We start from the raw sequence: 13,198 nt of genomic DNA, 5'->3' as shown, positions 1-13,198 counted from the left end.
AGTTCCCGGTTCTCCCCGTTTCCCCCGGTTCTCCCCGGTTCCCCGGTTCCCCGTTTCCCGGTGCCAGCCCCGCCATGCCCTCCCCGTACCCGCAGCGAGCCCTGACGGTGCTGCTGCTCTTCGGGACCCTGTCCGCTGCCATGGCCCTGCTCTCCTCCAGCCTCATCTTCCAGCTGCCCTCGGCCCGGGCCGCTCCCGGTGCCGGTGCCGGTGCCGCTCCCGGTGCCGGTGCCGGTTCCGGGGCGCTCCCCGAGCCCGTGGCCGCCGCTCTGCTGCCGGTGTCGGCGGCGCTGGCCGCGCTCTGCCTGGTGCTCAACCTGAGCTGCCTCCTGCTCTGCCTCCTCCACGGCTACTTCAGCACCGAGCTGTGCCGGGGGCAGCCCGGGCCCGAGCGGTGAGAGCCGGGGACACCGGGGACACCGGGGGACACCGGGGGGGCTCGGGACCCGCGGGGACACCGGGGGACACCGGGGGGCTCGGGACCCGCGGGGACACCGGGGGACACCGGGGGAACCGGGGCTGGGGGATGGAGAGGAGGGGTCAGGGATGCTTGGAGGGGTCTGGGGGATGAACAGGAGGGGCTGGGGGAGCTCGGCAGCAGCAGAACCGGAGCTGGAGGGGCTCAGGGGGTCCGGGAGCTGCAGGGATCGGGGCTGGGGGGGACTGGGGGGTTCGGGAGTCACAGGGATGGGGGCTGGAGGAACTCAGGGGGCTCGGGAGCTGCAGGGATCGGGGCTGGAGGGGCTCAGGGGGCTCGGGAGCTGCAGGGATCGGGGCTGGAGGGGCTCAGGGGGCTCGGGAGCTGCAGGGATCAGGGCTGGAGGAGCTCAGGGGGCTCGGGAGCTGCAGGGACCCCCCGGGATTGTCGCAGGACACTGTGACACGCTTCTCATGGGCACGGGGAGCTGCCAAAGCCCCCTGAGCCCCAAAATCCGCCTGAGGATCTGCTGGGTCCCCTCCAAAAGGAGCTGGAGGGGAGCAATCGGTGGAAAACGCCCCAAATTCCCCTCGGGGGCCCTTCCCGTGAACCCCAGGGTTGGAATTGTGTCCTTTGAGTTTTTGAGACTCTTTCCCTTGGGACCGGTGAGTTTAGACCCGGCTGCACAATCCAGGAGAGTTGGATTTCCACGATTCGAAATTCCCAGCGTGTTTGGGAGGGGCTCCAGGAGCTCCTGGAATCCTCAGGGATTGCCCCAAAAGGTCCCTGAGGTCCCTGCTGGGGTCACCACCACAAAGACCCCAGGGCTGGGTCATTCACCACGCGCTGGTTTATTCTTCACCAGCACTTTATTTCCAAAGAAATCCCTTTTTTTTGGTTTTTTTTTTTTGTTTTTCCCATGGATCTGGAAGGGGCTGGGGGCTCCTGGCCCAGCTCTCGGGTTCAAACTAAAAACATCTCGGGAATAATCCGATTGTAAAGGATTTTGGTGACAAGGGGACACGGCTGGGGGGACGCTCACGGAATTTTGGGACCTCTGTGACTTGAGTCAGAACTCATTTCAAAGGAATGACGATGTTCCAACAGCTCCTTTTTGTCCTCTAATTAGAGAATCCAATCAGTCGCGGCTCCGGGCTGGAGAAATTCCAGCAGCGCCTCCTCGGCCTCTTCCAACGCTTCATTAGACGGAGGAGAGCGAAAATATTTCACCCTAAAAACACGGAAATTCCCCACACAACAAACTCGGCTTTTTGTGGGAGCCGATTTCCCGCTGGGAAGTTGGAACAACGAAAAATTCCCTCCCTTCAGGAGCTGTGAATTTCCCTGTGAGCCCGGTTCGGATTCTGGGGCTGTAAACGCTTGGGAGCCGCGGTGGGAATTGTGAGGTCACAGGTGGAAAAATCCCAGGGGAGGAAAAATTCCGTTCCCAAAATCTCCCAGACCGAAGAGCACGGGGGCTCCTCCCGAATAATCTGAATTTCAGGAGGATTTCTGTGCTCCTCCAGGACCAGGATCAGCTCTGACTCCTTCAGCTGCAGACTTTTCCCTGGGCTCAGAGCGGGACCCGGAGCTGTTTTCCCTGCGAGGAGCCGTTCCTGAGGCTCACTTTCCCTCTTTTCCCTCTTTTCCAGGGCAGACTGGTTCCTCCTGGACAGCCGCAGCGTCCGGCACGCGGCCATCGGCCTCTTCTGCTGCGGCCTCTGCCTCTACCTCACAGGCAGGTGTCCCAGCGGCATTCCCAGTGCTCCCAGTGCTCCCAGTGCTCCCAGTGCTCCCAGTGCTCCCAGTGCTCCCAGTGCTCCCGGCCCTGCCCTGGCCTGGATCCTGCTCCAGCACCGGCTTTGGTTTGCAACGGCTTCACCAGCTCCTTCCCACAGCCTGGAATTCCCATTCCAGGGGCCCAGGCTGGAATTTCCTAGGGGCTGGAGGGGATCAGAGATGGGAAAGGGCTGGAGAATTCCTGAGGGAGCTGGGAAAGGGCTGGAGAATTCCTGAGGGAGCTGGGAATTCCTGAGGGAGCTGGGAAAGGGGCTCAGCCTGCAGAAAACCGGGATCAGGGGGTACATTCCCAACCCCAAGTCCCTGACAGGAGACCAGCCCCGACCATTCCATGGATTCCCGAATCCTGAGCTCTCTCCCATCCCCGACCGTTCCATGGATTCCCGAATCCTGAGCCCTCTCCTATCCCCGACCATTCCATGAATTCCCGAATCCTGAGCTCTGTCCCATCCCCGACCATTCCATGAATTCCCGAATCCTGAGCTCTGTCCCATCCCTGACCATTCCATGAATTCCCGAATCCTGAGCTCTGTCCCATCCCCGACCATTCCATGAATTCCCGAATCCTGAGCTCTGTCCCATCCCCGACCATTCCATGGATTCCCGAATCCTGAGCCCTCTCCCATCCCCGACCACCCCCCGAATTCCCGAATTCCCGAATTTTCCCTGCCGGCCCCTCAGGCTCTGCTCTGCTCCCTCGCAGCTCTGGCGCTTTTCACGCTGCTGCTCTTCCAGCTGGAGGCTGGAATCGCCAGCGCCTGCATCCTGACCTCTGGAATTCTGGTCCTGCTCATCTCCGTGCTCCACGCTCTGCTCCGCGCTTCCCAAATTTCCCAAATTTCCCAGCGGAGCCCCTCCGAGTCCCCCCAAGCCCTGTACGAGAACGATTCCGCCCAGGCCGGCGACGCCCCGGACTTCAACAACAAAACCTCGGCTCCTCCTCGGGAAATCCATCGGGAATTCTCCTTCCCGCCTTTCCCGGAGGGCAAATCCCGGCCGGGCTCGGCCTCCAGCAGCAACCCGAGCTCAGCGGGAAGCCCCAGGAGCAGGGAATTGCCGGGATTCCAGCGGGAGCCCCGCCGCTGGTCCCGCACGCACAGGACGCTGGCGGCGGATTCGGGGCTGCTCCGGGAGCAGGGAAAACCTTGGAATGTCATCACGAGGGAGATGAGGAGCGTCATGTCCCGAAAAGCCACGGGGAAGGACTCCACGCTGGTGTGAGCGGAAAAAAATTGGGATATTTTTCTTTTTCCCGGGATTTGCAGCTCGGGAGCTGCAGATTTTGCCGCTTTTCAGTGTTTTTTGGTTGTTTGTTTTTATTTTTTCCCTTGGAAAAACGCCTTTATCCACAGGCAAAATCCCCGGAGCCCCCAGATCCACCCGGGGCCAGCCCAGCTGCGGGAAAAGGGCCGGGAACACCGGGATGAGAAGGAGCAATCGGAGTTCTCAGCAGCAGAATTCCGTCCTTTTCCAGCAGATCCCGGCGCTGCGCCGCCCTTCTCCTTCCTCCCTGCTCCATCCTCATCCTCAGCACGATCCCGAGATCGGGGGGGTTTGGGGTGGAAAAAAGCAGATTTGGGGTGGGAAAATGCAGATTTGGGGTGGGGAAAAGCAGATTTGGGGTGGGAAAAAGCAGATTTGGGGTGGGAAAAAGCAGATTTGGGGTGGGAAAAAGCAGATTTGGGGTGGGGAAAATGCAGATTTGGGGTGGGAAAATGCAGATTTGGGGTGGGAAAATGCAGATTTGGGGCGGGAAAATGCAGATTTGGGGTGGGAAATGCAGATTTGGGGTGGGGAAAAGCAGATTTGGGGTGGGGAAATGCAGATTTGGGGTGGGGAAAATGCAGATTTGGGGTGGGGAAAAGCAGCTTTGGGGTGTCACTGCTATTATCCCAAAAGCCACCTGTTATCCCAAGACATTTCCCCTGGAATCTGAGCCCTGCTCCACTCCCTGCATCCCTGTTAAATCCAGGAGGGATCCAAACCAAAGCTCTGCTTCTTTCCAGCCGCCTCCAAAACCGAGAGCTGGACAAAGAATTGGTAGAATTTTAAGGAATGGGACTTTTCTCTTTTCTCCCTCGAAATTCCACATTATTTTGTTCCACGCCCTTGGAAACACCGGGGGGAAAAAATCCCAAAAAAAAAGAAAGGAGCTCCGAGCTCCCACGGCGACAGGAGGAAAGTTTAAAACCTTGAAAAGGGATTTTCTTGGTTTGTTTTATTTTTTGAGGATTTGTTTTCTCTTTTTTTTTTTTTTTTTTTTATTCTTTTTATTCTCGTCCTCATTAAAACCGAGTCCAGCAATTCCTTGGCACCGCTGGAAAAGCTTCTCCTTGGAGAATTCCTCCCCAACAAAAGCTTGGAGCGTGCTCGCACATTCCAGCTTTTTTTTTGTTTGTTTTTACACAAAATTCCCGAAGCAAAACCTCGCTTGGGTTCGTTTTTAAGTGGGGAAAAAAGCCTGGAGGAAAGAAGTGGGAAGGATAAACTCAAAAGCATCCCGATTTTCCATGGAAATGAGGTCCCAAAAAGCAGGATTTGGGTTTTTCCAGCTTTTCCTGGTTTGGTTTTTCTTTTCCTGGGAATTCGGGGGCTTCTCCATCTGTGCAGCGCCAGAGGTTTGGGCAGGAGGAGTTTTTCCGTTTCTTCCCGAGGGTGGGAAGTTCAGGATGGAGAATCAGGAAGTGCCCGGAGGATTCTTGGATTGGGGGGCGGAGGTGCTGCGGAAAGAAAAGGGAAAAGTCAAATCCAGCGGCCTGGGAATGTGGGAAATCGGGGTTTCCTTAAAAATTCCTTTTAAAAAAAAAAAGGGGACAAGGGTGGGGTTGTGCCTGCTGAAAAATCCCAGAAAATTCCTCCGTAAAAATCGAAATAAATCTCAAAAAATTCCCCTAAAAAAAAAAAAAAAATTAAAAATAAAGAAACTCCCCAAAAATAAACCCACAAAAATCCCAGAAAATTCCCAACATCCCCCCCCCAAAATAATAATAATAATAAAAAAATCACTCCACAAAAAGAATCCATAAAATGCCAAAAAACTCCCAAAAAATTCTCTAAGAAAAACCCCCAAAATTAAAAAAAAAATCAAAATCCCCCCCAAAAAACACAAAAAATGCCCCCCAAATAATAATAATAAAAAAAATTGACAAAATAAAAAATCCCCCTAAAATAAAAAAATCCCCCCCAAAAATAATAATAAAAATATCCCCTAAAAAAAAAAAAAAAAAAAAAATCCCCTTCCCCAGATCCTCAAAAATAAATTAAAAAAAATCCCCAGAAATTCCCAAGGATGCTCAAGGGCGTGACTGTGCCACGGAAAACACCAGGAATGTTCTGGACACCCCACAGGGATGGAGGGACGGAGGATCCCTTCGTGCTGGGCTGGATTTTTTCCAGGATTTGGGAATTTCCTCCTCCCTCCCCAGCCAGAATGGACGAATTCCAGAGGGATCAAATCCACCGGGATCACCCATCCCGCTCCGGGATACTCCTGAAAAAATTCTGCAAAAAAAAAAACCCCCCGCCCTGGGATCGGAGCAGCCTCATCCCAAAATTCCAAACCCTTTAACACAGCCGAACCTCCCCTAAAATTCAATTTATTCCCGCTTTTCCCTTGTTTCCTCCCCAGGGAAGGGGGGGTGAAAAGGCCGGGAATGCCGTCCCGGGATTCCGCCGGGATTTTCCCGGGTACCTGCGGCCCTGGGCGGCGCTGAGCTGCTCCTTCATGGCGATGGAATGTTTCAGGAGGCTGTCGATGCTCTTGAAGTAAACGCTGCTGTCAGCCATGCTCTTGATGGCGCTGGAAAAGCGGGAAAAGGGGGAAAAGCGTGGAGCTGGGATTCCCGAATCCTGGTTGTCTCCCCTCTGATCCCAGGAAATCTCAAGCTGGAGGTGTTTTGCACTCTGGGAAGTTGGGGGAAAACACTCCCAGAGCTCTGAGATTCCTGCTGAGAGTTCCCAAATCCCAGCTCCTGGATCCTGCTGCGCTTTCCAGACCAGAATTCCGGGAGTTCCACCCTCAAAGTGAAAATCCCAAATCCCAGCTGTTCCCATCCTCATTTCCTGGATCCTGCTGCGTTTTCCAGCCTGGAATTCCGGGAGTTCCACCCTCAAAGTGAAATCCCAAATCCCAGCTGTTCCCATCCTCATTCCCTGGATCCTGCTGCGCTTTCCAGCCCAGAATTCCAGGAATTCCAGTACCTGCAGGCGTATTCCACGGTGTAAATGGCTCCCTGGCTCTGCTCCTCCCAGCTCTGCATGTCCGACTGGGAAGGGAAAAAAACCCAGGGATTAGGCAGGATCTAAACTGGGAATGGGGAGATGGGGCAGGAATTCCTGCCTGGGAGGGGCCGGGCTGGAATTCCCAGAGCAGCCCCGGGATCCCTGGAAGCGCCCAAGGCTGGAGAAGGGAAGCTCCAGGAAAACCTCGGGCCTCAAGCGGCCCCAAGCAGCGCCGCAGAGGGATTTGGGATGAGGCCCGGAATTCCAGGGACGGAACGCCAGCGGAAGAACCAGGATTTTTTTTTTTTTTTTGGAGGAGGGGGGGAAGGAATCCTTCCCCGTGAGGGCCGGGCCGGAATTCCGGCGTCCCGGGGTGACTGTGTATCCCCCAATTAAGTGCAAAGGGCAGGGAAGCGCCGTTTGTTTTATCCCAGGAAAACTCTGCTCCTCGGAGTGACCTTGGAGCGGGGGAGTTGGAACACTGCAGGATGAAAGAAGCTCTGTTGTTTTTTTCTCCCCAGCAGTTAGTTTAGTGCTAGCGTAGTTAGACGCTGTAGAATAGCTGAAGCTTTTTGCCTTTTTTTTTTTCTTTTTTCTCTTTTTTTCCCCCTTCCTTTTTTTCCTCTTTTTTTGTCCTCTCCTCGGAACTGTTCCAACCTCTCCGGACTAAGGACCTGTGGAAGCACCGGGGGCCTCCACAGGGGACCCACCCCACCAAGACCAGCCCTGCACATCTCCTTTTCTCCCAGCGTCAGCAGAGACGGAGCGGTGGAGCACAGTGACGACCCTCGAGGAGACTTTCTTTAAGTTTGTTATCCCTCTGTAAGCGGCACGGAGCTCTTGTCATCGGGTATTGTGCTGGGAGCGCTTCGCCTGTTTAATAAACAGGCTTTTTCCACTTCTCTCCGAGGAAATCTTTTCCCAAACAGGTTGGGGAAGGAGAGGGTTTCTCCCAAAATCCGCCTGGAACCACCACATGCCGGGGAGGACGCACCTTGTGCTGGGCCAGCTCGGGCAGCGAGCGCCGGACGTGCTCCTGCAGGCGGAACAGAGCCACCGAGGGCTCGTTGGCCAGCACGTACAGGCTCTCCGTGAACTTGTCCGTCACTGCCGGGAGACAGCCGGAGTCACCGCGGGAAGCGCGGAAACCGGGAAGGAAACGGGGAGGGAAAGCCACCCAGGGAAATCCATCCAGGGAAACCCATCCAGGGAAAGCCATCCAGGGAAACCCATCCAGGGAAACCCACCCAGGGAAACCCATCCAGGGAAACCCATCCAGGGAAAGCCATCCAGGGAAACCCATCCAGGGAAACCCACCCAGGGAAACCCATCCGCCGAGATTCGTAAAAAACCCCACAGAAACCCATGGAAATCCAGGGAAATCCATGGGAATCGATCCACAGAAACCCATGGAAATCCAGGGAAATCCATGGAAATCCATCCACAGAAACCCATGGAAATCCATCCAGGGAAATCCACAGAAACCCAGGGAAACCCATCCAGGGAAATCCAGGGGAATGCACAGAAACCCATGGAGATCCATCCATGGAAATCCAAGGGAATGCACAGAAACCCATGGAAATCCATCCATAGAAATCCAGGGAAATCCATGGAAACCCATGGAAATCCATCCAGGGAAATCCATCCATGGAAATCCATCCATGGAAATCCAGGGAAATCCATGGAAACCCATGGAAATCCATCCAGGGAAATCCAGGGAAATCCATTGGAAATCCATGGGAAAGTCTCTCCACAGATGTCCACAGGAATCCATGGAAACAATTCCATAGAAATCCATGGAAATATCTCCACGGAAATCCATAAAGACATCCACGGATATCCATGGAAACATCTCCATGGAAATCCATAGAAATTCGCGGAAGTTCCCCCCCAAAAATCCACGGAGATCCCCAGCAGTATCTCCACAGAAAAATCTCCGAGGGCTTTCCAGAGGCTCCTTCCGACAAGGAGGACAAGGGATAGAGGCCGGGAATCCAAAGCGCGCCGCCGCCAGCGGCCAAACCCCCGCGGCGGAGCCTCCCGTGGCCCATCCCCGCGGCCGCCGGGCCCCTCCCGGGCCCGCTTTTCCCGTTCCCACCGTTCCCGGTCCCGCTTTTCCCGTTCCCACCGTTCCCGGTCCCGCTTTTCCCGTTCCCACCTTTCTTCACCTTCAGCTGCATCTCCGCTTCCTCCATCCCGCCCGCCGCCACTTCCGCTTCCGCCGGTGCAGCCCCCGAAACCGCCCCTCACGGCGACCCGGCGACGCGGCAACCCGGCTGGAAACGCGGCCGCGGTGCCAACGTTCCGCATCTGGGGGGGGGGGGTCCCCCAAAGAGGTGTCACCCCCCCGAGTGGCCATTGTCACCCGTGGCGACACTCGGTGGCTCTCGGTTTGTCACCCGTGGCGACACTCGGTGGCTCCCGCTTTGGCCGTGCCCGGCTCGCCCAGAGGGGTCTGGGGCTGTCGCAGCCCCGCGGTCGCGGCCTTTGCCCCCCTCGGTGCCGTCCCGAGGTGTCCCCGAGGTGTCCCCGAGGTGTCCCCGAGGTGTCCCCAAGGCCAGGCGGTCCCGCTGCCCCACGGCCCGTCCCTGGTGCCGCTTTAAGTCCGCCCACAGCGCGGAGGTGGAGCCGGGCCGGGCTGCGCTGCTCGAACCATCCCCGGAGTGAGGGACGGGAGAGCCGCGGAGGCCGCGGTGAGACCGGGACCGGGACCGGGGATCGGGGAGAGGGATCGGGGATCGGGAACGGGAACGGGGATCGGGAATGGGAACGGGGATCGGGAACGGGAACGGGGATCGGGGAGTGAGGGACGGGAGAGCCGCGGAGGCCGCGGTGAGACCGGGAACGGGGATCGGGATCGGGGAGCGGAGGCGGCTGTGAGGGGCTGGGGAGAAGGGACGGGGGGGTCCCGGGGGTCCCGAGTTCTCAGGAGCTCCGGGAGCGAAGGTTTGGAGTGTCGGGAGTGCCGGGAATGGGGATGGGAACGGCGAGAGGGATCCAGGAACGGGGATGGGAACGGCGAGAGGGATCCAGGAACCGGGATGGGAACAGAGAGAGGGATCCAGGAACAGGGAAGGGAACGGCGAGAGGGATCCAGGAACAGGGATGGGGAGAGAGAGAGGGATCCAGGAACGGGGATGGAGACAGAGAGAGGGATCCAGGAACGGGGATGGGAACAGAGAGAGGGATCCAGGAACAGGGAAGGGAACGGCGAGAGGGATCCCGGGAACAGGGATGGGGACAGAGAGAGGTATCTAGGAACAGGGATGGGAACGGCGAGAGGGATCCCGGGAACAGGGATGGGAACGGCGAGAGGGATCCCGGGAACAGGGATGGGGAGAGAGAGAGGGATCCAGGAAGAGGGATGAGGACAGAGAGAGGGATCCCGGTAACAGGGATGAGGAGAATCAGGGGTGCACAGGGCACCCCGAGCCCCGCTGCAGTTCGGGGTCTCTCGGTCTGTCCCACATGTCCCTGTTTGTCCCGCCCTGTTCCCAGCCCATCCTGGTGCCGGGAAAGGAGCTCCAGGCGTCCCCCTGGAGCCCGGGACCCCCCGGAATTGGGTGAAAAGAGGGGGCAAAGGCAGCGGAGGAGCTGGCGGCCCCGGGGGACAGCGGGGTCCCCTCGGCGTGTCCCCGGCAGGAGCGGGACACGGCGCTCCCGGGATGCGGGGACGGTGAGTTGGGGACAAACCGGGATCCTCCTGGAAACCGGGATCTGCTCGGGATATCCTGAGCTGGATGGGCCCGTCCGGCCCCGGACACCCCGAAAGCTGCCCCCGGGCGCGGGTGACCCCGAGGTTCCCGGGCTGCAGGTGGAGCCGGGAGCCTGCGGAATTCCTCGGCCGCTTCCATGGATTCCCCGAGCAGCAGCGAGCCCCCGGCCCTGGACGGTGAGTGTGGCACAGAGGGGGAAATTCCAAACGCTTCTCATCCCAAAAAATCCCGGGAGCGAGCCTCAGGCGTGGGAAATCCCATCCCAATCCCAATCCCAGAGTTTGGTGCCGGCTCCTCCTGCCAGCCCTGAGAGGTCGCTGCGGCTCCACGCTGCAACTGGAGATGGGAATCTCATTTTTCCCTGGATTTTCCCCGATTAAACCGCGGATCAGGGGCTGGAAACTCTTTGGGATTCCCAAGAAAGAGCCCGGCAAGGATGGGAAACGGGAGGGTGGAACTGGGTGATGTGGATTTAAATAAATAGAAAATAAACCCGAAATTAAGGGTATAATAAAGAAATAATAAGCTCGGAATTAATAGGGAGTAAACCCAAAATTGATAGAGAATAAGCAAATAAATAAATAAATAGGGAATAAAAAAATCTAAAGCACGCCAGAAATTAATAGAGAATAATCCTGAAATTAATAGAGAATTAAACTTGAAATTATTAGAGAATAAACTCCAAATTAGCGGAGAATAAATGGATAGAAAATAAACCTGAAATTAGTAGAGAATTAATAGAGAATAAATAAATAAGTAGAGAATAAATAAATAAATAGAGAATAAATAAATATAGAATAAACCCTACATTAACAGTGAATAAACCCAAAATTAAGACAATAAATCCAAAACAAATAAAAAATAAATAAATCTAACAGAAACCCCAAATTAATATAAAATAAACCCAATATTAATAGAAAATAGCTAAATGAACAGAGAATAAACCTGAAATCAATCAAGAACAGACCCGAAATAAATGGAGGAAAAACCCCAAAATTAAGAGAATAAACCTTAAATTAATAGAGACTAAACCCAAATCAATGGAGAATTAAATTAAATTAAATTAAATTAAATTAAATTAAAACTGTCGCTGGCAGGCTTCCCCCTGAAGCACTCCAACACCTTGACCAACAGACAACGAGGCAACGAGGTCTCAGCGCTGCCGGCCACGCTGGACAGTGAGTGCCACCGGTGCCACCAGGGGACAGGGGACAGCAGGGGACAGCAGGGGAGGCGCTGGGGACACCCCAGGATGTTGGGGACAGCAGGGGAGGGGCCTGGTGACATCCCAGGATGTTGGGAACAGCTCCCAGTCCCTCATATTTTCAGGGAATTGCTTTTCCCTGATGGATTCGTCCCTTGCAGCGCTGCCCAAGGGGACAAGGGGACAAGGGGAGGGGTTGGGGACACCCCAGGATTTTGGGGACGGCAGGGGAGGGGCCTGGTGACATCCCAGGATGTTGGGAACAGTTCCCAGTCCCCACAATTTGCAGGGAATTGTTTTTCCCTGATGGATTCGTCCCTTGCAGCGCTGCCCAAGGGGACAAGGGGACAAGGGGAGGGCCTGGGGACACCCCAGGATGTTGGGGACAGCTCCCAGTCCCCCAGATTTTCGGGGAATTGTTTCTCCCTGATGGATTTGTCCCTTGCAGCGCTCTCCATCCACCAGCTGGCCGCCCAAGGGGAGCTCGTGCAGCTGAAGGAGCACCTGAGGAAAGGTTGGTGCCCCCTGGAATTGGGATGGGGGTTTTTTTTGGGGAGGAGATTTTTCCAGTTTTGGAGACAGGAAAAATCCTCAAAAATCATCAATCCCAGCCGTCCGCCGGCTGCTTGAGGTGGTTTTTCCAGCCCTTACTGGTTTTACTGGTGTGTAGCTGGGAGCACGGGGGGCTCACCCTGGCTGCTTCCACCTGCCCCAGGTGAGAATCTGGTGAACAAACGCGACGAGAGAGGATTCACGCCCCTGATCTGGGCCGCGGCCTTCGGGGAGATCGAGACCGTGCGGCACCTCCTGGAATGGGTGAGGCCGTGGGGCAGCTCCGGGGGTCCCAGAGGCTCCAGCACCACCCTGGGATCTGCCTGGAGCCCTGGGATCTGCCTGGAACCCTGGGATCTGTCCTTAACCCTGGGATCCGCCTGGAACCCTGGGATCTGTCCTTAACCCTGGGATCTGTCCTTAACCCTGGGATCTGCCTGGAGTCCTGGCATCTGCCTGGAATCCTGGGATCTGTCCTTAACCCTGGGATCTGTCCTTAACCCTGGGATCTGCCTGGAGTCCTGGCATCTGCCTGGAATCCTGGGATCTGTCCTTAACCCTGGGGTCTGTCCTTAACCCTGGGATCTGCCTGGAGTCCTGGCATCTGCCTGGAATCCTGGGATCTGTCCTTAACCCTGGGGTCTGTCCTTAACCCTGGGATCTGTCCTTAACCCTGGGATCTGCCTGGAGTCCTGGGATCTGCCTGTACCCCTGGGATCTGCCTGGAGTCCTGGCATCTGCCTGGAATCCTGGGATCTGTCCTTAACCCTGGGGTCTGTCCTTAACCCTGGGATCTGTCCTTAACCCTGGGATCTGCCTGGAGTCCTGGCATCTGCCTGTACCCCTGGGATCCGTCTCTAACCCTGGGATCTGCCTGTACCCCTGGGGTCTCCCTTTCTTCACCTGGGATTCCCCTCTTTTATTCCGGGAGCTCTGTCTTTTACCCTGGGCTCTCCCTCCCTCATCCCAGGATTTCCCGTTTTTTACCCTGGGCTCTCCCCGTGCCGTTCCCAGGGCGCGGATCCGCACGCGCTGGCCAAGGAGCGGGAGAGCGCGCTGGCGCTGGCCAGCATGGGCGGGTACACGGACATCGTCACGCTGCTGCTGCGCAGGGACGTGGACATCAACACCTACGACTGGGTGAGATTAATGGGGTACTGGGGATACTGGGATAATGGGGATACTGGGATACTGGGATAATGGGGTACTGGGGACACTGGGATACTGGGATACTGGGATAATGGGACACTGGGATAATGGGATACTGGGATAATGGGATACTGGGAT

General features: G+C 56.3%; 3 protein-coding genes across 3 annotated transcripts; 2 read left to right on the top strand and 1 right to left on the bottom strand.

Annotated features, from left to right (window-relative positions):
- On the top strand, positions 1-3,439 carry TMEM221 (transmembrane protein 221). Its single transcript, XM_040054022.2, has 3 exons — positions 1-394; positions 2,071-2,156; positions 2,922-3,439. The coding sequence occupies exons 1-3, from the start codon at positions 75-77 to the stop codon at positions 3,437-3,439; spliced, it is 924 nt and encodes a 307-aa protein (XP_039909956.1). The 5' UTR covers positions 1-74.
- A 971-nt stretch (positions 3,440-4,410) lies between these two features.
- On the bottom strand, positions 4,411-8,668 carry BORCS8 (BLOC-1 related complex subunit 8). The gene is made up of 5 exons (XM_040054023.2): positions 8,598-8,668; positions 7,434-7,546; positions 6,419-6,483; positions 5,910-6,017; positions 4,411-4,938 (listed from the first exon to the last, which is right to left on the bottom strand). Exons 1-5 carry the CDS (start codon positions 8,632-8,634, stop codon positions 4,896-4,898), a joined length of 366 nt encoding a protein of 121 aa, XP_039909957.1. The 5' UTR covers positions 8,635-8,668; the 3' UTR covers positions 4,411-4,895.
- A 570-nt stretch (positions 8,669-9,238) lies between these two features.
- On the top strand, positions 9,239-13,111 carry LOC120747958 (DNA-binding protein RFXANK-like). The gene is made up of 7 exons (XM_058424399.1): positions 9,239-9,271; positions 9,938-10,115; positions 10,254-10,331; positions 11,253-11,333; positions 11,808-11,873; positions 12,075-12,175; positions 12,926-13,111. Exons 3-7 carry the CDS (start codon positions 10,292-10,294, stop codon positions 13,109-13,111), a joined length of 474 nt encoding a protein of 157 aa, XP_058280382.1. The 5' UTR covers positions 9,239-9,271; positions 9,938-10,115; positions 10,254-10,291.
- The last annotated feature ends 87 nt before the right edge of the window (positions 13,112-13,198 follow it).

This window comes from Hirundo rustica, unplaced genomic scaffold (genome assembly GCF_015227805.2).
Source record: "Hirundo rustica isolate bHirRus1 unplaced genomic scaffold, bHirRus1.pri.v3 scaffold_340_arrow_ctg1, whole genome shotgun sequence".
NCBI lineage: Eukaryota > Metazoa > Chordata > Aves > Passeriformes > Hirundinidae > Hirundo > Hirundo rustica.
The sequence above is the reverse complement of the archived record's forward strand: the minus strand, read 5'-3'. Positions and strand labels throughout refer to the sequence as shown.

Coding starts and splice junctions, on each gene's coding strand:
- TMEM221 (XM_040054022.2), top strand. CDS start 75: ATGCCCTCCCCGTACCCGCAGCGAGCCCTGACGGTGCTGCTGCTCTTC. Junction 395..2,070: donor GGGCAGCCCGGGCCCGAGCG/GTGAGAGCCGGG, acceptor CCTCTTTTCCAG/GGCAGACTGGTTCCTCCTGG. Junction 2,157..2,921: donor CCTCTGCCTCTACCTCACAG/GCAGGTGTCCCA, acceptor GCTCCCTCGCAG/CTCTGGCGCTTTTCACGCTG.
- LOC120747958 (XM_058424399.1), top strand. CDS start 10,292: ATGGATTCCCCGAGCAGCAGCGAGCCCCCGGCCCTGGACG. Junction 10,332..11,252: donor CGAGCCCCCGGCCCTGGACG/GTGAGTGTGGCA, acceptor TGTCGCTGGCAG/GCTTCCCCCTGAAGCACTCC. Junction 11,874..12,074: donor GAAGGAGCACCTGAGGAAAG/GTTGGTGCCCCC, acceptor CACCTGCCCCAG/GTGAGAATCTGGTGAACAAA.
- BORCS8 (XM_040054023.2), bottom strand. CDS start 8,634: ATGGAGGAAGCGGAGATGCAGCTGAAGGTGAAGAAAG. Junction 6,484..7,433: donor CCGAGCTGGCCCAGCACAAG/GTGCGTCCTCCC, acceptor TTCCCTTCCCAG/TCGGACATGCAGAGCTGGGA. Junction 6,018..6,418: donor ACCGTGGAATACGCCTGCAG/GTACTGGAATTC, acceptor CCGCTTTTCCAG/CGCCATCAAGAGCATGGCTG.